Source organism: Xenopus laevis, chromosome 7S (assembly GCF_017654675.1).
Source record: "Xenopus laevis strain J_2021 chromosome 7S, Xenopus_laevis_v10.1, whole genome shotgun sequence".
Classification (NCBI taxonomy): Eukaryota; Metazoa; Chordata; class Amphibia; order Anura; family Pipidae; genus Xenopus; species Xenopus laevis.
The window spans coordinates 25953994-25980141 of NC_054384.1; the positions used below are offsets into that span (position 1 = coordinate 25953994).

General features: G+C 39.5%; 1 protein-coding gene and 1 long non-coding RNA gene across 2 annotated transcripts in view; one reads left to right on the forward strand and one right to left on the reverse strand.

Annotated features, from left to right (window-relative positions):
• dnmbp.S (dynamin binding protein S homeolog) overlaps positions 1-26148 on the forward strand; it is an 89094-nt gene that overhangs the window by 20188 nt on the left and 42758 nt on the right. The window contains exons 2-4 of the mRNA XM_018227513.2: positions 5037-5183; positions 6309-6431; positions 9388-11316. Of these exons, the coding sequence (XP_018083002.1) occupies positions 5039-5183; positions 6309-6431; positions 9388-11316 (2197 nt within the window). The 5' untranslated portion in view covers positions 5037-5038. The remainder of the gene's footprint in view (positions 1-5036; positions 5184-6308; positions 6432-9387; positions 11317-26148) is intronic.
• Positions 4930-25501, reverse strand: LOC108697464. The gene is made up of 4 exons (XR_005962902.1): positions 25034-25501; positions 9380-12582; positions 6285-6417; positions 4930-5165 (listed from the first exon to the last, which is right to left on the reverse strand). It is a non-coding gene; the product is annotated as an uncharacterized LOC108697464 (long non-coding RNA).

Consider the following 26148-nt stretch of genomic DNA (forward strand, 5'->3'; position numbering starts at 1 on the left):
CCTTTAACTACTAAAGGTGGCAACTCTTCAAATTAGACATGACTAGTCCATTTGCCACCAGAAGTGAAAGGGTTAACGCATTCTTTTATAAAAACCAAATCTGATAATAAACCAGGCTTATTTAACTCTTTTATAAGATACATGCCGTGTTGATATATACACAGCATCCAGTAAGAAGAGTCCTTAAGCACTTTAGTAATCCTCTTCCTCAACAGTAAATAGCCAGGGCCAAAACCTTATTTAAGATTAATTAGTTCTGTAATCCCTTAAAGGCCCGTCCCTCCCAGCTGCCAAGTACAGAATTGTTATGATGACCTAGATCTGGCCTCCCAACTGTGACCTTGCTAGTCGTAGATTCCTCGAAAAAACTAAGCAGCTGCCTGATGGTGCTTCTCTTGTCATTTGTGTGCGGCTGCTCTTTTTTATAAAGACAAAAGGGGGTTATATAATAAAAGTTGCAGATTTTTTTTTTTTTATTGCGAGTCCTATACCTTTAGCAACCAATTGACGGGTGACTTCTTTTATATGTGACAGATTAGCAAACAAAATGACTAATTACTAATTTTAAATAGACATAATCAGTTTCTTTTTCAACTAGTTCAATATTTGTAATAATTTATAATAAATGTTATATTTAACACAACCGTCATTTATACATATTCATATTTATTCATAGATACTGCCACCAGGTGGATTACAAACCACAAAAACTTCAGATTTCCTTGAATCCAGTCCTAAATTTTCTTATCACTCCTCTCTAAGACAAAATGGAGCAAATTTGCATCCAACACTTATTAGGGCAATAAAACTTGCTGCCACTCTCTCTCTCTGCCTCTTCCTAGCATGAATCAGTTATCACCCAATCCATCAAAAATGTGCTTTTAAGCTATAAGAAAACCATATGTGGCCCATTCCTTCTTTTCAGATTGTGTGGGATCATCTCAAGCAAACGAATGGTTAAAAAGTGGCCATGCACTTTCATGGCTCCTCATACAGTAGGCATATGTGTCAGATCACACATGGACACATTATAGGCCAAAAGTGGGCAACGTGCCCTGCCTCTAGTGCCTTCTCCCTCCTTTGTCATTAAACTATACCCCAAGGAAAACAACACATTTCCCTTCTTCAACCCTCAGGTGTAAAACTGTTCTAGCCTACTTTCCTTTCTCCCATAAACCCTCTAAGGAAACATTGCTCCACCTCAATACTTCCTGCCTACCTGATAAAAGTATTAATAGTAATATTGTTACTCCTGTCTATCCCATGGTACCAATAGTTGGACTTCCAAATGATACCCAGCTGTTCTCATAAGCTGTACGTAACACCAAAGCCTCTTTGACACAGTCCATAGGGGGAGGGCAGGTTGCAGTTCCTCAAGGCAGTGCTACTTAAAATGGCTTCAGTAGAAGCTTCAGTTTTTCCCCACCCACTTTTCCCAAATCTTTTTTTGTAACAAGCTCCACTACCATTGGACTGTCTCCCCTTTGTCTCCATGACTCCCTACCACCTTATTCTTCTGTGAAGCAATTAACTTTGGTCCATGTCATCCACCTCTGAAGCCGCAGGAAACCACTCCCCTTTTCTAAACCCAAAGTCTAAACACGCCAAAAATCCATGCTTTGCTTCAGTCCTGCTCTGATTCCTTCATTTATTTACATGGCATTACAGTTAAAAGAGCTGCTTTGTGAAATTAACAAATCACATTATTTTTATCTAATGAACTTGCCAAAGTATTTTGACCCTTTTTCCTGCTCAGTGTTTTAAAGGCAGACAATGTGTGACAGGAAGTCATGTCCTGTGAGTATTCCCTCCTACTTCCTTCCTCTTATTCATCACACATCCTTACACTGATCCTTTATTTTATTCCATGTGCCACGCAGAGAAGCCATCTGCATAGCCAGTTTAAAGGAGAATTCAACCCTAAACTTAAAAAACCCTTCCTTCTCCTTTAAAGAAATCATTTTCAAAAATCTGAATTCTTTTATTAAAATGGCTTCCTGTAATTCGGAGCTTTCTGGATAACGGATCCCATACCTGTATAGTGGTCCTTCAAAGTTCAATTATTAATTAAAAGTTCAATTATTATTTCTTAGTTAGATCAAGTACAAGGTACTGGTTTAATATTACAGAGATTTTTTTAGAAATGTGAATTATATAATTAAAATGGAGATGATCTTCCTGTCATTCGGAACTTTCTGGAGAATGGATCCCATACCTGTATAGTGGTCCTTAAAAGTTCAATTAACTTTGTATTAAAAAAAATCAATACAAATGAAAACACCTATGCCGTTTGCAAAATGGTTAGCATTGCTGCTTTGTCAAGGTTTGCCAGAGATCTTTCAGTATGTTGTTCCTGTGTCCTTCTCTGGGTACACTGGTTTACTTGTGCACTTCATAAACATATATAAAGGTGAACTTGTCCCTCATAAAATAGACTATAGAATAGTGTGAGTGAATGTGATTCAGACCTGAACAAAAAAGAATGGTTGATGGACAATATCTGTAGATCACTGTGGAGTATAAAGGTGCTATTTAATGAGTTGTGCTATTGTTGGTGCTATTTAAGGATAATGATTTGGATTCTGTTCTTTCTACTCTTTCTGCCTTTTCTGTTCTTTCTGTTTCTGTTTTAGGGAAGTAAATATATAACATGAAGTGAAAGCGATGATCTGGCATAGGCATAAGGCACAAAGGAGCTGACATTGCAGTCACAAATGGAGTCAGGCTCAAGACAAGCATAAGTGCTATTCACATGTGTTAACAGTTATAGCCATTCTTACTATTTTTAACTACATCTTAATTATGGCTTTCAAGCCTCTTGTGGAAAATAGCTTCATGAACACCTTCTCCCTCACAGTCCATGGTTAAACTTTTCAACAGGCCTAGTGTAATCTGCCTTGCAGTGTTGGTTCATGAGTTTGATTTTGACTTGAACATTATGTTCATGGAGTCTGTAAAGGTCCCCATAGACGCGACGATTCTTCTTGCCGAACGACCGATTTTAGGGAAGCCCGACCTATCCTTCGAAATTATCGTGCAGTTAGTGGGATTCAAACGATCGTACATCTTACGATTTTTCGTCCGACATCTGTCAGGAAATTGGTCGGCCAGGTCAAAAAATCTTTGTCGGTCCCAGTGCAATCTATCTATGTTTGCAGGGCCAAGCAGGCAGCTCCCCTTTGTTTTCCTGGCAAATTGGTCTTTTTAGTTGATGGTAAATTCGTACGATCGTTCTGAGAAGATCGTGGTCTCAGAATCAGGATCTGATCTTTTAAAAATCTATGGCCAGCATAAGGCTCATTTATGACTTCAGAGGGTGCAAGTGTAAAAGTGCTAAGGGGCACATGAGCTATCCCTGTCCTTACCACCTGCCACTCCATACCTTCTGCCTCTCCATACCTTCTGCCTCTGAATGACTAACCCAGTCAGTGCTGTATTAGGGAAAGGAGCCGAAGGCTATTTGCACAGTGCCCCACATAGATTTTTTTTTAATATCAGCCATAAGTATAGGTATGGGACCTGCAATCCAGAATACTTGTGACCTTCTGTTATCTGGATAACAGGCCTTTCCATAATTTGGATCTCCCTACCTTAAAGGTGGCCATAGACGCAAAGATCCACTCGAGTGGATCTTTCCCCGATATGCCATTAACGAGCATGTCTATATCGGGGGTAATCTGAGCGTTCGGCTGTATGGCCGAACGATCCGATTACGATGCGCAATGGGCTCCGGCGGGATTGGTCGGGTCAAAATCAAACCTGTCCGATCGAGCAAACGACCGATCTCCGCCGGACGAAAGATATCGGCACTCTCCACATAGGATCCGAAAATCAAACAAATCCTCGATTTGAACGATAGGATCTGTGCGTCTATGGCCAGCTTTAGTCTATGAGAAGATCATGTAAACATTAAATAAACCTATAGACTGGTTTTGAAACATTAAAAATGTAAATCTTTGGATAAAATGGAGTGTATGACAGATGGACCCTCTAATTCGGAGCTTTCTGGATAATGGATACCTGAGCTGAAAGGATAATAAATAAATACAGAAAGCTGGGCACAGCAATACGATGCAATGGTACCATATCTTCAGCTTTATTTGTCCATTCAAAAATAGGGGGCAAGTTAAACTTCATGGCTATTATATACTTGTTTCCTGTGTATGACTGTATTTGAAAGATATGTTAGTACCTGGGATATAGCCATTTACTATATTAAATGTTCTTTAAAGCTATTGACTGTGCTAATGGGCAGGGCCCTCTGTACCTTCTGTATAAGTCAATATTTGTTTATCTTTTCTATGTTTGATGTATACACCCTACTGCACAGTGTGTAGAATATCTTCACACTTTATAAATAAGTTACAACAATAATTGTAGCACCTGGTTTACTGTTTTTTTTGTCTGAGATTGGCATAGAGGCTGCCATGCTTGTTTTCTTTATTATTATTGTTGTTCTACATGCAGCTAGCTAAACAAAGCTAATCAGGTATTGGTTTCATGGGACAAGTGCAAATATTTCAACAATAAACATTACTTTTTTTCTCCATTTGTGCTGCCCCCTTCTGTTATTTTAGTGTGACTGCATGCTTGGTTTCTGACCTTATAAACCAACTACATTTGTAGTGTGTAATTGGCAACTAGGACAGCTTAAACCTAGGGTAAATATTTTGTTTGTAAGCAATTATATGGGTGGTGTATGTAATACAGTTTTATGCATGCATACAACTTACACGGGTGTATGTGTGTGTGTATATATAAAATATATGTATAAGAATTGGTTTCACCTGCCTATATGCCTTGCTACAGTTTGTGACACAGCAGCACTGCTACAAATTTTTCTTGAGCACCATGAAATGGGCTGCCAGAATAGGGGTCAGAAACCTAAAAAGCTTTTTTTATCACAAAAACGTTGGCCAAACTAATATCTATTTCTTATTTTTTTATTGATAGTTTAGTGTCTCAATGATATATTGCTTTATAAATGTACAGGTAAATACCAACCATGCTTTTTTCCATTTGTTTGCTCCTTTTAGGGATGGAGGTGGGATCGGTGGTTCGAGCAATCTTTGATTTCTGCCCCAGTGTGTCTGAAGAGCTGACGCTGTTTGCTGGGGATGTCATTGAAGTTCTGAGTGTAATAGATGAGTTCTGGCTCCTGGGCTCTAAAGAAGGAATAACTGGTAAGATACTTTTTTTTTCCGTCCTGTTTGTATTAAGGGCCTTAATCACAGAAAAAGTGTTTCCTCTACCAGAAGAGAAGGCTGACTGAGCCCCCACTGCAGATTGTAGGAATTAACAGTATTAGTGCACTGATGACAATCACCATGTGTGTTAGTAAATGAATTCCACATGTCTACGCTGAGTCAGAATTCTTGGATGCAGGGGTAGCCTGGAACTGCTGTGGGTGTATCGGGCCCAGCATGACTCTGACTAAAAATGGTCATCCTTTTCACAGGTTTGGAAGGGTCTAAAATTATTTTGCAACTGTGCCCAGTAACTTCTAGTTATTCCACTGCTAAAACAGCTGCTATCGTTCATCCTTGACAGTTTAAGAGATTATATTGATTTTTTTCATGTTTGATTTTTTTTTCAGAGAATGGCACTGCCAGTCCGCCAGATGGTTAATTTCCTAAGTCATTACAGTGTAACACAAACATTCAGCACATTTACAGCACAGTTTGGCAAGAAGGACCTTTGTATCATTAATCTGTAGATTATATTTAGATTGACTTCAGCAGATAAATAAGACTTTAAGGGTAGAAAATATACATCTTATGTAGTTGTAGAAAAGCATTCCCTTTAAATGTGATGACAGACATTTGGGCGGCTTCTGGAATTAAAACCAGTTAGTACTGTATGTAAGACCAATGAAAGTTGATGTCTGCTTAGTTCCTATTCCAGCAGCTATCTGGTTGCTAGGGTCTTATTTGCCCTTGCAACCAGGCAGTGGTTTTGACGATTGTAGCCTCACAATAGATTGTAGTTGCTGGGGTCAGTGATATCCAATTGAAAGCTTAAAGAAGTAGAAGTGGAAGTCAAATAATTCAAAATATATATAAAAAACAAACAAACAATAAAGACTAACTGTAAAGTTGCTAATAAAAGGGCATTTTATAATATACAAAAAGTTGACTTAAAGGTAAACCACCTTCAATAATACAAAAGCAGTATCACTAGGCTAGCCTAAGAATAAAAAGGGTCCCTATGAATTTATTGGACCTGTTTAACAGAGTGTTATCACACTGTATTATCAAGGCATCATGTTATGACTTTTCCCTTACCTTTTTTTATATCTGTCTTTGCAGGCCAATTTCCTGTGAGCTTTGTGGAAGAGCTGTCCATCCCAAGTTTGAAGCATGCAGAGAAGCTCTATGTCTGCATCAGTGAATTTACCTCCCATGAACCAGGAGCGCTCTGCTTGCAAAGAGGTGAGATTTTTACTGAAGAGTTCATAAGCAGGTGTAAAATTTTGAAACTTTTCACATATTGAACTTTAAATAGAATCATCTAGTAGTGGGGGGGGGTTCAGTCTAGATACACATTCATTAGTGTTTCCTTCTCTTCTTTACTATCCTCTAACCCTTGTAGACTTAAGATGGCCATACATGGATCAATAAAAACTGTCCAGACCACTTTGGCATCTTATGGCTCAATTATGGGGTCTTCCGACTGACTGATGACCATTATGTGAACAAAATTGAACAGACTGGCATCTAAAAAAATCCAACCCTATTTGGCATGGCACATATCAGGTAGCCAAATCAGGCTGCCATTTTGTTTTGAGTAATACTGCTGTTACCCTGTAAAAGGGGCAGTATACTCCCTTTTTTAAATACTAATTCAATGAATAGGGCTTGTGATGAACATACATTTTGCCCATTGTTTTAATTTTAACATCTATAATTTTTGGTATTTCTTACTATGAAAAACATAAAATATTAAATTGAAAGTAAAGTCACGTTCAACTTAATGTTCTTGTCGGACTTTATGCATCAGTCTGAAAAGCCTCTGTACAGTCATGTGAAAAATTAAGTACACCGCATGAAAAGTCTTTTCATTTTTAACATATGTGGACATCAATATTTGATCTTCATTCAAACAGCATATAAAGAAAAGGTGAGATAGTTGAACAAAATAAAGGACAAATTGAATTTGCAATCATTTATTCAACAAAAAATAGACTTTCCATTTGCTTCTGTGGAAAACGTCAGTACACCCATGGCTCTAATAGCTTACATTTGAGAAAAACAACCTCAAGTCTGCATTTCTTAGACCCCCTCTGGAAGAAACATTTCTCATCCCAGTGTTTAAGAGGTTTCTTCCATGCAAATCCCTTTTTATTTTTGCCAGCAGCATCTCAAAGTGATTTATATCTGGGCTTAGACCTGTCATTTCAGATGGCTCAGTTTCAAATGCAGCAAAGCAACTCCAGACCATAACATTTCTCTACAGTTGGTATCAGGTTCTTCTGGTGAAATGTTTTCTTCTGGTACTTTGGCCAAATAACTAAATGTTTGCCTATACTGTCAAACGCACATTCTTCCAGAATTCCTGGTCTTTGCCTTGGTGTTCATGTTTTTTCAGCAAGGTTTCCTTCTAGCAGTCCTCTCATGTAGATTTCATTTGTTCTCTCTCTTTCTAGTGGTAGACGTATGCACTTGGAAATCAGTAGTAGCAAGAGCTATCTTTAGGTTCCATGATGAAATTCTGGGGTTCTAAGAGACTTCTTTTTAGCATCTTGTATTCTGCTCTAGGGCTGGACGTGCTGGATAGCTGTGGCCTGGGCAAGTTCACAGTTGTTTGAAATCTTCTCAACTTGCATATGTTCTTATAAATCAGGCATGTCCAAAGTGCGGCCCGTTTTCAAATTTACACCGGCCCTCAGCCTCCGTCATTAAATTAATAATAATGAGGCCCCCCAGCACAGTGCGATCAGGAATCCCATAGCAGTAATATTTGGGCACATTAGTGAAATGATCTGCCGCTTGGTCTATACTGCTGGTCTATAGAGGCGCTGTTTTTGCATACTTCTTTAGGGCTGAAGGTGTCAATAGACGTACTGACGTGCCAGTACAGTAAACTAAAGACGTATGGCGCCACTACGTGCCAGTACGTGTCTATTGCTTCACAGCACACAGGCAGCAGTATAGACCAAGTGGCAGATCATTTCACTAATGTGCCCAAATATTACTGCTACGGTTACTTGATTCCTATAATTTAATGTTAATGGTTCAAAGAATGTCGGGCTGAATGGTCGGCCCCCACACATTTTCGCCTCACCAAATCTGGCCCTCGTTGCAAAAAGTTTGGGCACCCCTGTTATAAACAGTGGAATGATTAATGTCCAGTTGTTTGTCAGTCTCTTCAAATCTCTTCCCAGATTCATAGACATCTGTAACTTTCTTCCTAAATGCCTCAAAAAGTGCTTTTAACTGTGCCATGCACTTCAACAACAAAAAGCAAAACAAACTAAATATCTGAGATTTAATTAAGGCATGTTACTCCAAGATCATCTCTGATCTGGAGAACCTGATTTTAATTTGCGCTAGTGATATATGTAAAGGGGGTACAAACACAGTGGACTACAAAATGTAAATGGTGCATGATATCTGTTATATCATCTTTATCTATCAATATTATTGAAGTAAAGATCAAATATCAAAAAAATAAATAAAAAAAAATATGTTCATCGCAAGCCCGATACCTTCAGTTAGCATGAATGTCAAGTTCCCATGTATGGGAATAGTCAAGTCGTGTTGAGGCTTTGATGTTTTTTTTTCTCAATGGCAGGGGCGATCAATTAACCTTGTTACGGAATATTGCTTTGAGTGTTCTGAGCAAGTTACATATGTAACATACAGAACTTTCAATGTTTGGCATGAACAGATGGGCAGGGCTTGAACATTTAAATCCTGGGGGCTTAGATATGGAAATTCACTGAAGTGTGTGTAATGTGCGTGATTATCTGAAACATGTGTGGACTTCCCAGTAGAGGTCACTCTTTGTTTGGATTATGTTAGTAAACTGTTAGAGACACCCACTGAAGATAGATATATAAATATAATTCAAGGCGAGCTATCAAGAAAATGAATTCTAAAAATATTGTAAATTAGGCCGTTTTTAACATTATTTGCCAATAAAATAAATTAGAAATTATGAGCACTATCTGTCTTAAAGTAGTATTAGGAATTAGATGTCCATTTAAGTTGGAATAGTGAGCAAGTTGTTGTTCGTATTTTTTTTAAAAAAATGCTTTACAGTCTCCTAGGCATGGTATTTTCAAAATAAATGCAACTATGATTATGTTAAATATTATCTATTCAGTGTTGCAAAGGTCATTAATTGTCATTTCTGATTTTAATTGTGTGGCACTTACTTTAACAGGTGATCTAGTGGTTCTGGAGGGAAAATTGACTTCAAGTTGGTTACAAGGACGCAGTTGTTGGGGGTCCAAGGGATTTTTCCCATTATCGTGTGTCCAGGAATTTTATCTGTCATCCAGGAGCCGCCAGCTTTGTCAGAACTTTACTTTTGAGCTTCCAAGTTATGCTATTGGCCAGGCAAGAGCCATTTTGGGACTTTCTGCTCAGCTGAAAGAGGAGCTGGATTTTCGAGAAGGTGATATTATTACAATCACTGGTGTGCCAGAGTCTGGATGGTTTGAGGGTGAACTAAATGGGCAAAGAGGAATATTTCCAGAAGGCTTTGTAGAATTGCTAAACCCCTTGAGGGTTTCTGATGTTAGAATTATACATAATACATATGATGACTTTAAACAAGACAAGCTAGAAGATGTAGCAGAGTACCCTGTACAAGGAAAATTCAACAGGGAAAACCACAGGGAAAGTGAAGACCAAGATGTCACTTTTGCAATTGCTCGTTATAAATTTGAGGCTATGGAGCAGAGAGAGCTTGATTTTGAAGTTGGTGATAGGATTAAAATAATTCAGACGCTAGAAGACGGGTGGCTTGAAGGGGAGTTGTATGGAAAGAGAGGTATTTTTCCTCACAGATTTGTCAAATTGGAGAGCTCTGTAAAAAAATATTTCCACCAGAAGTTATCAGAGGGAACCACGATCAGCAACACCTCACACAATCTTGACGTATCCTCTGCAGACAACAACACTGGTTCTAATCCCCATTACTGGGATGTTCACGTAGAAGATACCTCAAGTGTCTCAGCTGCTGAATCTCAGGTGCAAATTGCAAATTCAGAACTTCATTTAAATAGTGAAATTCCTATAAATGACTATGAAACTCTATATAGCAAATCTTCTAAGCCACAGCTACCTCCTCGCCCAAAGAGTAAAATATATAGCAACCCTGCAAATCCTGTTCAATCCTGTGCTAATAAAGGCAAGCAGATTACAGCACAGTTGCCATCGGGGTCTAATGGTTCACATGAAAAGTGGTCTTCCAAAACCGCCCTCTCTTTAATTACACCTGATGAGGCTCAGAGGACAGAGTTCAAGAACAAAAACAATAGAAAAAGCAGCCTTCAGTACCAGGATATAGCTCTTTGGGTAGAGGATCAGCAGCAGAAATCTAAGATGCATTCTAACTCTAAAAATAAACAGGAAAGTCCCTCCACATATTCATGGTCTTCACAGGTAGAGAGGCCACAAAGCAGAACACAAAAGGTAAACAGTGGATGTGAATTAATTGACCTGGACTTCAAATTATCTGAGCAACTTTCTCAGTTTGAAAAAAGCCTCTCCAACTCTACAGAAAATGGCAACAATCATGTGTCAAGGCATTTTTCAATACTGGATTACAGTTCTGAAACAGACATTATTAGAGGCACATCTCAGCTCTCCAAAGTCCAAAAATCACCAGAAAAAAGAAAAATATTAAGACCCCCTCCCCCTCGACCAACTATCAGATCTAATTCCACTTCTAATTCATCTGTTAGAGGTAGGTCACAAAAAAGTGCAGATGGAGAGAGCACATCTTTTCCTTTCCCTCTCAAACCATCCAGGCCTGCTCCACTGCCGCCACCAGGTAACCAAAGAAATACACCCTCTCCTAAACCATTACAAGTGAGCCCACAAACTGAGAACTTAATTGCACCTGAAAACCATGACCCTTCTTCAGAAGAGTGTGACAAAGGCCGTGCGTCACCATGCCCCTTCTTGCAACTGAAGATTGAAGAAGTTGAACGAGAGTTAGATGTGTACAAAAAGACTCGTGAAGAGTTGACATTAATGCTTGAGGAAGAGCAAGATGAATTTGTGAGGACAGAAACCATTGAAAACTTGGAATTTTGTGACTCAAACATAGAAAGTCTACATGCAGAACTTCAGCATCTAAAAGGTAAGTTCTGCTATTTTTTTTTATTAACCAGATTTCTGGTTATGGTATTTAGAAAGGTGACAAAAACGTACTCCCTTTAGGATTACAGGACTACAAATCACACAACCCACATGTTTGAGCCACATCCAAAATGATTTTTGTCTGAGGATGAAAAAAAAGTGTTGTCCTGCAAACTGTAGGGTGGTAGGGGGGATATATTTTATGTATGTCTTCTTAAATCATCACAAACTTTCACTTTTATTATGTCAGAGAAAAAATTAGGTTTCCAGATTAAAGAACCCATACCTGTAGTTGTGTCTGAGACAATGCCATACCAACCAACATTTGAAAGAGGGACACAATTATTTGCTGAGTTATCCCATGTTTCTTAACCACTGCCTGTGAAATTGAAAGTGTTTCAAATGGTATGATAATGTAATTTACTGTTTCCCTGTACTGGTAAAATAGTGTGATTGCTTCAGAAACTATAGTTTATATAAACAAGCTGCTGTGTAGCCATGGGGGCAGCCATTCAAGCACATCATATTCAGTAGATAACAGATAAGTTCGGAAGAATCCTGTTTTATGATACAGGGCTTATCTGTTATCTGCTGTGTATCCTGTGCCGTCTTTTTTTCCAGTGTGAATGGCGGCCCCCATGGCTAAACAGCAGCTTGTTATATAAACCATATTTCTGTTTCTGAAGCAAATACACCAGTGCAGAGCAACTGTACTTTTTATTTGAATTACTTAAAAATGGTTTCATTTTTTTGGTGTTACTTTTCCTTTAACACTGCAAATACTCATGGAGGGGAATTCACAAAAATGTAGATCGAGGTTTGTAAATATGGTGGCAGTGTAAAGTCTTCTGAAAACAGAAGGTATTCACATTGCTCATGCTACACAGCTAGCACTGCCTTAAGGGATTCCGCCTCAGGGGAATCGGCAGGTTCTTTGGGAAAGCAACTAAGAGCACAGCCGAGCACAGGGAAAAGTCTATATAATTGGGGGTCGGGCGCTGAGAGAGGAGTTTGGGGGCCGCGGGGATCCCTCACTTAGGCTGCGGAGCTGACCTTCTGAATGGCACCCCCAAGGACTGGGCTTCGTGGAGACGGACCCCGAGGTGAAGGCTGTCGTTGTCGGATTCGATGAGCATTTCAGTGTGGGGGCTAATGGGGAGCCTGCTGACATCGGCTTCCTCAGAACACACATGAACACACACTGTCAGTAGAATGGGAGAAGAAATTGAGCGCAGCACGCTGGATCGTTGTCGCCCTTTCGCCTTTTCTGTAGAGGACAGGAAGTGGAGTTTCTGTAAGTTATTTTTTAATAAAGGCTTTTCTATTTTAAAGTTTAATTTGTCTTGGTGTTTTTATTTCGTTCTATACTAACGATGTTACTGGTCCTTTAATACCAAAAATGAGACTCTCATATAAGGCATTATGGGTAGAGACATGCAAATCTCTTATTTATGTCCCTGTGTCCAATTATGCATCCAGAACCGCTGGTTTTATAGCCAAGTAGCCTAATAGTTCAGAGCTATATATCCAAACTTGCAGACAACCTGTTTCAATCTTGTTAGATCTCATCAGTGCAAGATATTGGAACATGACTTCTGAGTGGGTAGGACTTGGAGAGAAGCACAGGCAGTACTACGTGTGTAGCATGAGACATGTAGTGTAAATACCTTGTGTTTTCAGAAGGCTTTACACTGCATGTCTTGCATTGTGAAAGCTTTTTGGTTCCTTTTAGCCGTCTCAGCCTAACCAGGTCAGTTTCTTTGCTTCGCTTAAATATGCTGGGAAATCCAATAAATCTATATCCAATTTTATTTTGTCTCAATATCACCAATTTTGTGAATTCCACCCCGTAGGTTTATGTGCTTAAAAACGACACCAGTTAAATCATGGTCACATCTCTCAGCAGAGCACAGAGAGTACACGTAGGGTTGCTTTATTTATTACTGAAATGATAATAATCTGAACAAAAATTGCAGCAGAAGCATGCAAACCAGTTAGTGCACATTCATAGTAATACACTGGAGCCCAGTTGCTATGAGAGCGCAGCTTGTGTGAGTGGAAATGTGAGCACTTGTGTATAAACAACTTAACAAGCACTCTTTAAGCAACACAAAACCAAAATAGGTGCATCTCCTGTTGTGTCAACTTCTATCTGGAGTGAATGGAACAGAACCTGGGGTACAGTACAAAACTCCTTTATTTTAAATTTTACTGAGTATATCCATGATTTTTGTTGTATTTCATTCACTCCTGTCTGAACTAAGAAACTTTCACCAGTTTTTCTTTTACTCTTCTTTAGTCCATCCCTGTGCAAACAGCAGGTCACACCCAGTACAGAGGCCTGGTTACTATTGTCCCTGTGTGTGACCTGCTGCGAATTGTGACCTACATGTCCTCCTATAAATGATTATTCATTCTCAGAACTGTTTCAGATATTTTCTATTCTTTATTACAATTAATGTTGTGGTTGGACTTCAACTCCCGGCATCCTTAGTCACTCATCAGGAGGTATATTTTTCAGATACACAGAGCCTCTGTGATCAATATACTCTCTTATGTGTTTTTGTGCATACAATTTACCTTTTTGCAAATTATGAAAAAGCTCTCTATAGAGCAATGGCATCTCAATAGATAGCTGTAAATCCTATGGCTATTATTTGCAGATTAAGCCTGCTTTCTCACTAACTGCTAGGAAGAGCAGTGTACCCCACCCCCCTTTGTAAAGGGCCATGTGCTTTCAAATTGGAAGTCACAATTTATATACGGTAACATATGCAAACTATGATATTGATAGCTCTATAGCATTTATTCAAAAAATGATATAAAAAAGTAACGTATTTGTATGTTGTGCCCCCCACACTACAAGAAGAAGAACTTTTTTTGTTGTAACGTGATACTGTTGATTGGCTAACCGATCTTTATACTAGGTATGCAAAGAATCCACTATTTGGGGATTCATTCATGAGAGATTCAACCGAATACCAAATCCTTCAAGAAAGATTTGGCTGAATACCAAAGTCAGAATCCTAATTTGGATATTTAAATTAGGTATGAGTGGGTTAAAGAGAACACACTTTTTTTATGATGAAAACGCACATGATTTTAAGGATCAGATTTAGTTCAGCCAGGCACTTGGATTCCAACGAATCCTGTTGAATCCCAAACCAAATCCTGGCTAGGTGCATCCTTACTTTATATATGGACTAGACAGATGATATTGACTCATCCTTCCTGAGTCCTATTTGAAGGCATGGGCTCCGTTGCTCAAGTGTCCCACGCCAGGCCAAAAGGAGCGGGTGGTTCCACTTTCGCCGATCTAGGGTGAGCCCCACCATCCCCGCCCCCCGAAGGGGTTTAGGGCCGTTTGGACTCCCCTTCGCCTTGTGGCTAGGGGGAGTCCCGTCTACCCTGGGTTCTGCCAAAGCTTCCCCCATAGCCCAAAGGACTATGACACCCATCCAGTGGTGCACAAACCAAACACAAAAAAGGTGCTGGAGTGTGCGGGTACAATGCCATTGATTGCCTTGGTAAGGCGCCAAATGGTGGCCGGAAAAAGAAAAAACTTCCATAGCCCCTGACTAAAAATAAATCAGGCACCTCAATAATGGGAGCACAGCAACCCCACTTTCATCAAGCTTCCGCTTGCTTTGGATTCGGCTGAACCCCCTAATCCTTCGCGAAAGATTCGGCCGAATACCGAACCGAATCCGAATATGCATATGCAAATTAGGCTTGGGAAGGGTAAAACATTTTTTACTTCCTTGTTTTGTGACAAAAAGATTTCCCTACCTGTCCCTAATTTGCATATGCAAATTAGGATTCGGATTAGGTTCGGCCAGGCTGAAGGATTCTGGACTGAACTGAATCCTGGATTCGGTGCATCCCTAGAACATAGTGGTGTTATCTGTTAACCACTATTTAACCTGTGCCATATAGCCTTTTTTCAATTTCTGCCATTGCTATGCAAGCAGCTTGTTTATATGAACTACAGTAGTGTTTCTGAAGCAAACACATCAGTTTTACCAGTGCAGGGCAACAGTACATGATATTTTCATTACTTTGAAACATTTTAATTTTTTGAGGCTACTGTTCCTTTAATGCTGTTTCACCCGTCCCACAAGTCTATAAGTCAGGGATGTCCAACATTCCTGCAACCCTAGACAATTGGCTCTGTTCCTTACACCGCAGAGGGTAACTGTTTACAATTTGCAGTGACTTGGCTCAGTAATGAATTGCAGAAATGTTCCCCGTGTTACTTGATCATGTACTGAATTTAAATTTCCATTAGCTTTTATGTAATGCCACATGAGGTTACTAATCAGGCAATAAACATTCCCAAATGTCCCATCCACCTACCAATTTTTTTGCTATTGCCTGTACCTGGATAATGCATATTCGAGCATCAATTGCCTAACCCGCGGTGCACCATCAAGTGCAGGTGATTGCTATAGAAATTTTTAGGGGTGCAATTTCAGAGCATGTTTGCCCCCCAAGCTGGAAATTGCTGAAGTAACAATAGGCTCTCAACTGCTCCATGTTTCATTGCCCTAAACCTTTTAGTAAATTGTTTCAGATTATGTAAAGTTTAAAGTAGTGACTGTGAGCTAATGCATTGTCTGGCTCTTACAGGGGTTGTTCACCTTCAAACACTTTTTTCACTTCCATTGGTTTCAGAACAGTTCAGATCAGTTCATCATATATAAAGACTTTTTCCAATGACTTTCTATTTTCTATGCGTGACTGTTTTTCTAATATTGAAGTGTAAAGTTTCATTTTCACCTTCTAATGCAGCTCTGGTAGGTGGGGGTCACCGACCCTGTAAACTGTTCTAAATTGATATATTTAGTTGATACATTTGTTATCTTTGAACAGAATCCCTGCGTTTTATTAAAGGCAGCTGTTAGAACTGATACAATAGTTGCTAATACTCCAGAGATGCTGCTGAGAAATGTATCAACTAAATGTTGCAAAATTGTAACAGTTCAGAATCTGCACCTGAATTACTGAGCTGCCAGACTCAAACACCAGAGACACGAACATTCAACTTTAAACTTAGATTTTGGAAAAATGGTAAAAAAAAAAAAAAATGGAAACTAATTGAAAATGTCTTTATATCTGCTGAATAATCTGAAAACACTTTAACTGAAAAAAGTGTTTTGAAAGTGAACCATCCCTTTAAAATAAAGAAAAGTTTGTGATTACTGCTGAGACATGTAAATGGTATGGCACCATAGTGCTGCTTAATGCTGGTCATGTACCAAAAAGGCCACTAAGCTGAACAGTCAGTGCAATAATAGGATCTGCTACGTGTTCCAGCTGAGAATTGATGGCTGGTGTGCATGCTGCGTCAGGCTTGTAAACATTCCTAGTGCAGAAGGCTTGCATGAGTCTCACAGTGTTACTCACACACAAGCCTGGCACTGCTCATCAGCTTCTGTCTGATGCTGCCAACTTGCGGGAAACTACCAGGGCTCTTCTGACCTCAGCACATTTTGTTTTAATTCTTTAGGTAGGCAGAGAAAATGTACAGTAATGTTTTAAAGTTGGTACTTATTCATCAGGATGGCCTACTAGATTTAATTGTTCCTAGTTTATATTTGATCCATAAAATACCAGAATTAGTTATCTATATATCACTATTCTGGGGCCATACTACTTGCTAACTGATGTGTTGACTTTACATTACATAGCCATTACAATTTAAAACTATTGTAAATGTGGCCATACATGCTATCTGAGCAATTGGATTTCAGCGGAATGGATGGATTTTGTATGATGGACTCCCCCCCCTCCTGAAATAGGGATGGTGGGCCCTTGATATAAGGTTCTCTGGTGGGCACTTGATATAATGTTCTCTGGTGGGCACTTTATATAATGTTCTCTGGTGGGCACTTGATATAAGGTTCTCTGGTGGGCACTTGATATAATGTTCTCTGGTGGGCCATTGGTGTCCCAATCTGACACTGGATAGGCCAAACACGTGCATGGCCACCTGCATTGTTCTGTCAATTCATGCCAACTGCCCAAATGAGAAACAGCACTTCGAGCAGATCTTCTCCACCTCATTTTGGTTGACTGATCAAAATGTTCTGTCAGGACTGATAATCCTCCACCCTATAAGTTCCAAATGCCTTTATCACCCCTGTCCAACTGCCTTTGTCTTAATATGATATATTGTAGGCTCCGCAGAACATTTGTGTTAAGTGTTAAATTTCCACTCATAATCCAATTTTGATTGTCCTCAAGAATTGCAGGATTATTGGCTTTAACAGCCCATGACAGGCCATACATACCTTGATGCAGCCAGTGTGCTTAAAATTGACCTTATTATCTGACCAAATCTGGGCCAGTTTAAGGTAGCTTCTCCATGGTAAACTAGTCTAAAGCTGGTTATATATGCCAAGACTTTGTTGGCAAGTTTGGTTTGTTTAGACCTTAAGGTTGCCATAGACGTAACAACTACGATCTTTCTTGGAAAAGACCTTTCCAAAACAGATAATTCATTTCAATACACGGGTAGAGCTGAATTGTCTTATATAAAGGTAGAAACAATAGAATTCTACCTGTATCTGACAATTCAGCACTAAACATGGCCGATGTTTAGGTGCCAGATCAAAATTTTCTGCCTGGGCCAATCGAGGAGCCGACCAATATCCAAGTCTTCTGCCGATATTGGTCGGCTCGTCTCCCACCATTGTATTTCGTACAATAATATCTGTGCATCTAAGGCCACCTTTACTGTCCAGCAAACCATGTAGTTATCATTCAGTGCAGATAAAAGATTTTATCCGCTGGTATAATCAGTCTCTGACTGGGCTACCCAGAGCCTACCAGAACCTGAGTCAAGGGCCCACCACCCTGGCTACCTTATACCCACCACCAGTCCCTGCGTGCTGCCAGCCAAGGTGTCTGCCAATAAAGGTAACTTTAGCTAATCAAAACACATTTTTACCAACAACTGCTTATCACTTTAACCCTATTAGTAAATTCAGGAGCGATCCCAGGAGCACAAACAAGAGCCCAGAAATATAGATTCTACAACCAAGATTTTTTTTATATTCAATTTTGAAATCTGACATGGGGCTAGACATTTTGTCAATTTCCCAGCTGTCCCAAGTCATGTGACTTGTGCTCTGATAAACTTCAATCACTCTTTACTGCTGTACTGCAAGTTGGAGTGATATCACCCCCCTCCCTTCCCCCCCCCCAGCAGCCAAACAAAAGAACAATGGGAAGGTAACCAGATAACAGCTCCCTAACACAAGATAACAGCTGCCTGGTAGATCTAAGAACAACACTCAATAGTAAAAACCCATGTCTCGCTGAGACACATTCAGTTACATTGAGAAGGAAAAACAGCAGCCTGCCAGAAAGCATTTCTCTCCTAAAGTGCAGGCACAAGTCACATGACATGGGGCAGCTGGGTACTTGACAAAATATCTAGCCCCATGTCAGATTTCAAAATTGAATATAAAAAAAATCTGTTTGCACTTTTGAGAAATGGATTTCAGTGCAGAATTCTGCTGGAGCAGCACTATTAACTGATTCATTTTGGAAATTTTCTCCCATAACACTATCCCTTTAAGCCCTGTTCCCATATACAAGTGTATTTGGTTTTGTAACTTGTTCTTACCAAAGAACGTGAAGAGAAACTCTGTGGCTTTAGGAGCTCTGCATTGTAGTAAATATTAAAGGTATTTTTTCATTGGTTCATTTCAAAGAGACAAAGGGCTGTCTCCATGACAGCGAGAAATAGTAAACGACCGCTCTTTTGTTCCACCCGAATCTCTCCTCTCGTAATTGAGGCTTCTGAGGCAGAGAGGGGCCTCCACACACAAAGAGGCAGAAACTCTACACTTTAAAGAAACAATGTACATTTAAATCAGTGCTTCCCAGCCTTTCTCACACATCCGATCAATCCTGCTGCATTGGTCCTACAAATCAAACTTTGAAAAACTTCTTACATTAAAAAAGTCTATGTAAGACCACTTCATTTACAGTTGCATGTCTAAAAAAATCATAGAATTATTTTTGAAAAAGCATTCTGTATTGGAAATATTTGTTTTGCTGAGTAGTTATGTATTATGTAATGCTGCACTGTCATTGGTGATATAAGTAAATGGGCCTTTGCTCTGGAAACCAATCATATTTGCAGAATAACAATATGAGAACCTGCTAGGTAGACACATTGTATTGCATTCCGTTGTACCCTATGAAATACAAATAGAATGGCAAGCTGAAGGCAGGGGCTCTGTTTTATGAGCAAGTAGATATTAGGGGCTGATTTGCTGTTACAAATGCCTGTTTTCATTGTTTTACTTGTAGCTGGATGGAAAAAAAACTAAGCAGTGATTGGTAGCTATGAGTTAATTCCAAGGTGCAAATTTGCCCAGTGTTGATAAATGAGCTTGATGGACTGAATGCATGGGAATTTACGCACCCTAAACACCACTTTGACATGGCTGCCCTAGCATTTAGCAGAAGTGGATGAGCAGAAACTGATCAGCACTGCAATAAGATGACATTGCTGTATCCCAGGTTTGTCACATCTACAAAGTACAGCACAGGGTTGCAAAGTGATAAATAAATGGGAGAAAACAGCCTTATCTTTTGCACCCTGCACCACACTTTTCACCCTGGGTGCAGGTGTTTGTGGCCTAAAATACAGCCATAGACCTCTTATACCATAAACACACTATGGGGCAAATTCACTAACCTCCAAAAAGTCGCCAGCGTCTGCTTTGCTCACATCGCAACACTTCGCCAGGCGTAGATTCGACAGGACAGCGCTAATTCACTAAAATCCGAACTTGCGTCCAGGGTCCCCGAACGCTGATGAAATTGTGCTAGCGTTACTGTGGCAAGCAAAGCGAAGTTGCGCTAGCGTTGGCTAATTTGCATACGGCGGGAAGTTAAAGTTGAATGGACATATATTTTGCAGCAAATACATTTCACTACACAAGCCCAGGGAACCTTAATAAAAGCAAATAGAGTTGTTATATTGCCCTACACATGAGCCCACTGTATAATTTATGTGCCATATGTTAGAAAATGTAGGGGGAAGCCGGTTACCCCAGAAAAAATTTACGATCTTTTGCAGCCTATCACCCTGAAAAATGAAAAGTCACCAGCATTTTTTGGGACATTTTTTGAAAAATGTTCAACTATTTTTTAAAGAACTCCTATCTACTCTATTGCACCTCGCCTGGTCTGAGGTGGCGAAGGCAATTCTGGCGCAAGAGGTAATGGTCAGTAAAATCCGCATCTTAGTGAATTTGCGAAGTAACGCTCTTTCACCAGAGCGAAACTTCGCCTGGAGTAAGAGTGTGAAATAGCTCTACAGTCTATCTCCTTCACCTTCACTTCGCCCTTTAGTAAATTTGCACCTATGTAGGTAACCCCTCTACCACCCCATATCCGTTCTTCAACTTGTGTGTCACTCAGTGCAGATGTCTGATGTAAAAAACAGGGCATTCTTATGCTCAATAGCACTGTGATCTGCACCTTGTGCAGTATGTTTAAAGGGATACTGTCATGGGAAAAAAATTTTTTTTCAAAATGCATCAGTTAATAGTGCTACTCCAGCAGAATTCTGCACTGAAATCCATTTCTCAAAAGAGCAAACAGATTTTTTTATATTCAATTTTGAAATCTGACATGGGGCTAGACATTTTGTCAATTTCCCAGCTGCCCCATGTCATGTGACTTGTGCTCTGATAAACTTCAATCACTCTTTACTGCTGTACTGCAAGTTGGAGTGATATCACCCCCTCCCTTTCCCCCCCAGCAGCCAAACAAAAGAACAATGGGAAGGTAACCAGATAACAGCTCCCTAACACAAGATAACAGCTGCCTGGTAGATCTAAGAACAACACTCAATAGTAAAAACCCATGTCCCACTGGGACACATTCAGTTACATTGAGAAGGAAAAACAGCAGCCTGCCAGAAAGCATTTCTCTCCTGAAGTGCAGGCACAAGTCACATGACATGGGGCAGCTGGGAAATTGACAAAATGTCTAGCCCCATGTCAGATTTCAAAATTGAATATAAAAAAATCTGTTTGCTCTTTTGAGAAATGGATTTCAGTGCAGAATTCTGCTGGAGTAGCACTATTAACTGATGCATTTTGAAAAAAATTTTTTTTCCCATGACAGTATCCCTTTAATCTCATGTGTGTGGTACAGCGGGCATCAATGCCTCTGACGCAAGTACTGGGTAAATGAGCACTAAGCTGTGGGATTTTGTGCACCGTAGTGCTCTTGTACTTGCATCTGTTGCGCAAGTAAATCAGCCAATCGGCTCTGACTGTCTCTGCATGCTGGGTAGAGCTGAATTCACATCTCTAACTTTAGTTGGGCATATGAATCCCCCATTAACTCCCTTACCTCTCTTATTGTCAGCAATAAGCATAATGGCACTCACAAGCATCCCTGGGACAGGCCTGAGGCAGCAACCCTGATGCCGCTCCCGCTCTGTGCTTAAAAATTAACGTTGGAGTGGGTCAACGTTTAGGGAAGCTTTGCTAGTGCAACTCTTTGCACTAGTTGAGCTGAATTTTCAGGTTAAATCCCAGAAAAAACGTCTCTCAAAGAGGGGGCGTTTAGCCGCCCCCTGCCCTGGGATATATCTATTCAGCATGCAGGCTTTAAAGGGGATATCCATGCAAAAACAGTTTTTTCCATAATGATAGAAAAGAAAGAAGGAAAGAAAGTGCTTCTTGATTTTTTCTTAACCACAAAAACAATTTAATAAAATGAATCTTTGGTTCACGTCACCCCTGGCTGTAAGAAAAGCTTGCTGGGTGCTATGGAAGCTTTGATATTTTCATGTACAGAAACATTTTTGTATTCAGGAGGTTCCTCAGAAAAATGTGCTACGCCTTTAAGCCGGCAAGTCGTAGGGACATGCCAAATCCAGATAATAGGAATTCAGATATTCCAGCTACATTTTTCCTACAGTGGTGTGAGTTAACCTGGACACGTCTCTGCTTCTCTTCTCCCCTACCAGTCTCGCTTCCCCTTATAGATTATCTTCTGGAACCTTTTGTACTTTATGTAGTTTCTTCATCTGTCAATAATTTGGTATTTGCTTTTTCCCCATGAGCCTTTCACCAAGAATTCCACCTGCTATTTGAAATTTTGTCTCTCTCTGGATTTTTTACCATCCGATTTCTAGTGGTTATTTGGCCTTTGATATGATTTTAGACATTAAATACTGGCTCTGCACACCTTCTGTACCTCTTGGCAAAGCTGTCTGCTGTCATCAACCACATTATCCTGGTGTCATCGCGAGAAACCAAAGGTATTGTGTATGTAGCCACTGTACAGAACTGGGAGTATCGAAATCTAAAATTTACCTCCACCTGCTTTTAACATATACTGTACAGTATAGCTAAACTTGCTTCTTATAGAAGATAGGATTTGGATTTGACAGCTAAACAAAACTACTTTAATGCGATATTGTGCTTATGAACTCTTCCATGCTGGTTCAGTGTAAACAGTCTGCACTGTAATCCTACAGTTTGTATAGGAGACTGATATCAAGAAAATTTTGAACTAAATCAACAACAAGTCTATAGCATCTCTCTTTGGGAAATTCTTCATTTTTGCATTTAGGGTTGTCCCGTCTGTTTTTCATTGCCTATTGAACCTGTGCCAGACAGCATGCTTGAATACTTTGCACTGTGCACGGGCTGAGATAAATACTGTCATATTCAGTTCAACTAATTAATTATGTGCCATGCATGATGTAGATTTTATTGGTATCTAATTTTATATGATGATCCAAGAAAGTTCAAACCTGTAAACTTAAATTAACAAGTTTTATGGAGAAATGTAATAAAATGTTGCAGAGGTATCGGCAGGTCTAGTAACCCATAGTAACAATCAGCAGGGAGTGGTAATGGTCAGCTGTTTGAAAACAAGCATCTGATTGTTGCTGTAAGTTACAAAACCTCATACAAACTGGACTTCTTATTTAGTAGTCATATGTTCCACATTGCTGTACCCTTCCAGAACATGACATCATCTTATGCAGGGATCCCCAACCTTTTTCACGCGTGAGCCACATTTAAATGTAAGAAGGGTTGAGGAGCAACATAAGCATGAAAATAGTTCCTGAGGATGCCAACGAAGGGCTGTGATTGGCTATTTGGTAGTCCCTATGTGAACTGGCAACCTACAGAAAGCTCTATTTGGCAATACAACTGGTTTTTATGCAACCAAAATGTACCTCCAAGCCAGGAATTCAAAATTAAGCACCTGATTGAAGCCACTGGGAGCAACATCCAAGGGGTTGGGAAGCAACATGTTGCTCACGAGCTACTGGTTGGGGATCACTGTCTTACAGTATGGAATAAAGACTGCAGCCTCCAGGTGAAGGGCAGGTATTTTAGGTATGAGGTATGGCACGTTTATTATGAATCACTGCATGGAGAGGTGACATAACCGGCAGCATTAGAACAGCCAGCTCAAAACATGAATATTATGTATGTTTGTATCAGAGGTTTAGCTTTATACAAATGCAAATACATTCTGTCCTAAATTTGGACTTGCCATCCAGGCAGTTAATATTTTAAACAGGTTGCATACTATTGTTACATCTATCTATCTATCTATCTATCTATCTATCTATCTATCTCTTTTCTGTCTCTCTCTATCAGTCATTTCTACGTATATACACAAATGTCTGTAAATACTTTCTTTCTCCAGCCAGTTAGCATTTAAGTCATTGCCACAGACCTTTATGAAGCTGTTTTATATATAAGGTGTAAAATTATCATTTATTCATATGGTGCTGGCATATTATGTAGCACTTTATAGGGATTTATCATCATTAGATCAGCCCATGCTCCAGTGGAGCTTACAGTCTGTTTTAGCAGTGTTTGAGACATCTAGAGGAAGCCCAAAAAGGCAAGGAGAAAATAGAAATGTGTTTGCAGTTATTATTTTTCTACCACCTTTGTTTCTTGCAGCACTTTACACTAAAAACACAAGATGAAGCAGTTTACACATTCAAACAGTAACACCTTAGTGAAACCAATACAATCTGTTGTGTCTGCAAATACAATCTGTTGCAACTGGATAATGTTAAAAGACAATGGAGGGGATGGTGCTGCTCCAGAGAATTACATAATACCTCTTGCTAGTAGGGGGATTGTATAATCCCATGAGATTGGCTAGGGGTAGAGTGCAGATTAGATTAAAGATCCCATACACTTAAAAAAAGCCGTACAAATCGTAGTTTCATACATTTTTTTCTGTCAGCTGATGATAATCTCTCTGCATGTATTGCCTGATAATATCAATGGGTGACTGTCACTACTATTTGTTGGACATAACTTTCGTACAATTGCTGTCACGGCCAGAACATTGTCTGATTTGTTCTTTTACTACTTTATTTAATCTGAATGGTAAGTGGCAGGTCAGAAGATTGGGACGTACGATCATTCATTGGATAGAATAAAAGGAAGGCTAAAATTTGTATGTCTATGGCCAGCTTTAGGATGTAGGTGCAGGATGGTGTACACTTGCACTTGATGCAGTACTTAGAAAATGTAAGATTCATTGCGCATCATTGGCTTTATACCTTTAGCACAAGCTAATAAGCAAACTAAAAAGACCAGTAACATAAAAATTTATACTTAGGGGGGGGAAAAAAAAACACTAAGGCAGTTTTAAGTTTAAATGTGTAACGTCTTTAGTAAGAAATTACTTACCAATTCTCTGCTTGCGCTCCGCTTCACAAATGGCAATAGGGCGACGATCCGTCGATCTTCACTAGAAGGCATGGAGGATAAACCTAGCACTGCACGATGGATTGTCATCCTGTCGCCGTTTCTGAAGAGGAGCGCAAGCAGAGGATCGGTAAAAAAATTTCTTATTAAAGACTTTGTGGATTTAAAGTTAAAACTGCCTTGGTGTTTTTTTTTTCATTTAGTAAAAACTAATTTAAAAAAAAAAATTTATGTTACTGGTCCTTTAACTCTATGACTTTAGATATAGTTGAGCAGGGATAGCAAACAGTCTGTCCACTGTAACACAGAAAAAATAGCCAGCGCTCGGTCTAACCTACAATCTGGAGTTGACCAGCTGCTATAATCAATAAAAAAGCCAGTATTTGTACACAAAAAGAAGAATAAATTGCCAGTGCACGGTTTGCCTTTAAAAATAAATATCTGTGAGTAGTAAGACCATGTTGCACTTACCCTTCATTTAGAAGCTTTAGTGAGAAAGCAGGGAGCTTTTAAGCCAATTAACATACACCTATAAATAATTTCCTTCCTACACTATCTATTAGCATGCTAAGTTTGTAGTACATTTAAAAAATCAAGACCCCAGCAAGCATTGTGACTACTGAGTAATAAGACGATGATGCACTTACCCTTAAGTCAGGAGCTAAAGTCCACTGTGACTCCCTGAAGTGCAAAATAGCAACAGAAAAAAATGACACAAAACCAGTGTGTAATAAATGGTATGAGAGGAAGAGTGCACAAAGCACACCATTTTTCCATTTGCATAAAGACAAAAAGTGTTGAGTACATTGCAAATCAAACACCACCGAAAAGAAAGATTTCGCATTTTGTTGTTTGCACTAGTGCAAGACCCAGCCGCTGCCGTTGCTTCACTGCACATGAAACTGCACTAATCTTGCATAAAATAAACGTCAATATAAATGACACAAATTGCTCTAAATTGACACAACTAATGTGTCAATTTAGAGCAGTTTATTGAGTCAGGGAACCCTCCCAGCTGCTTTACAAAGACATAAATTTCACGCACCGTCGCAATTTATTTATCGTTTTTTTGGTGAATTTCTTTTTATACCACATAA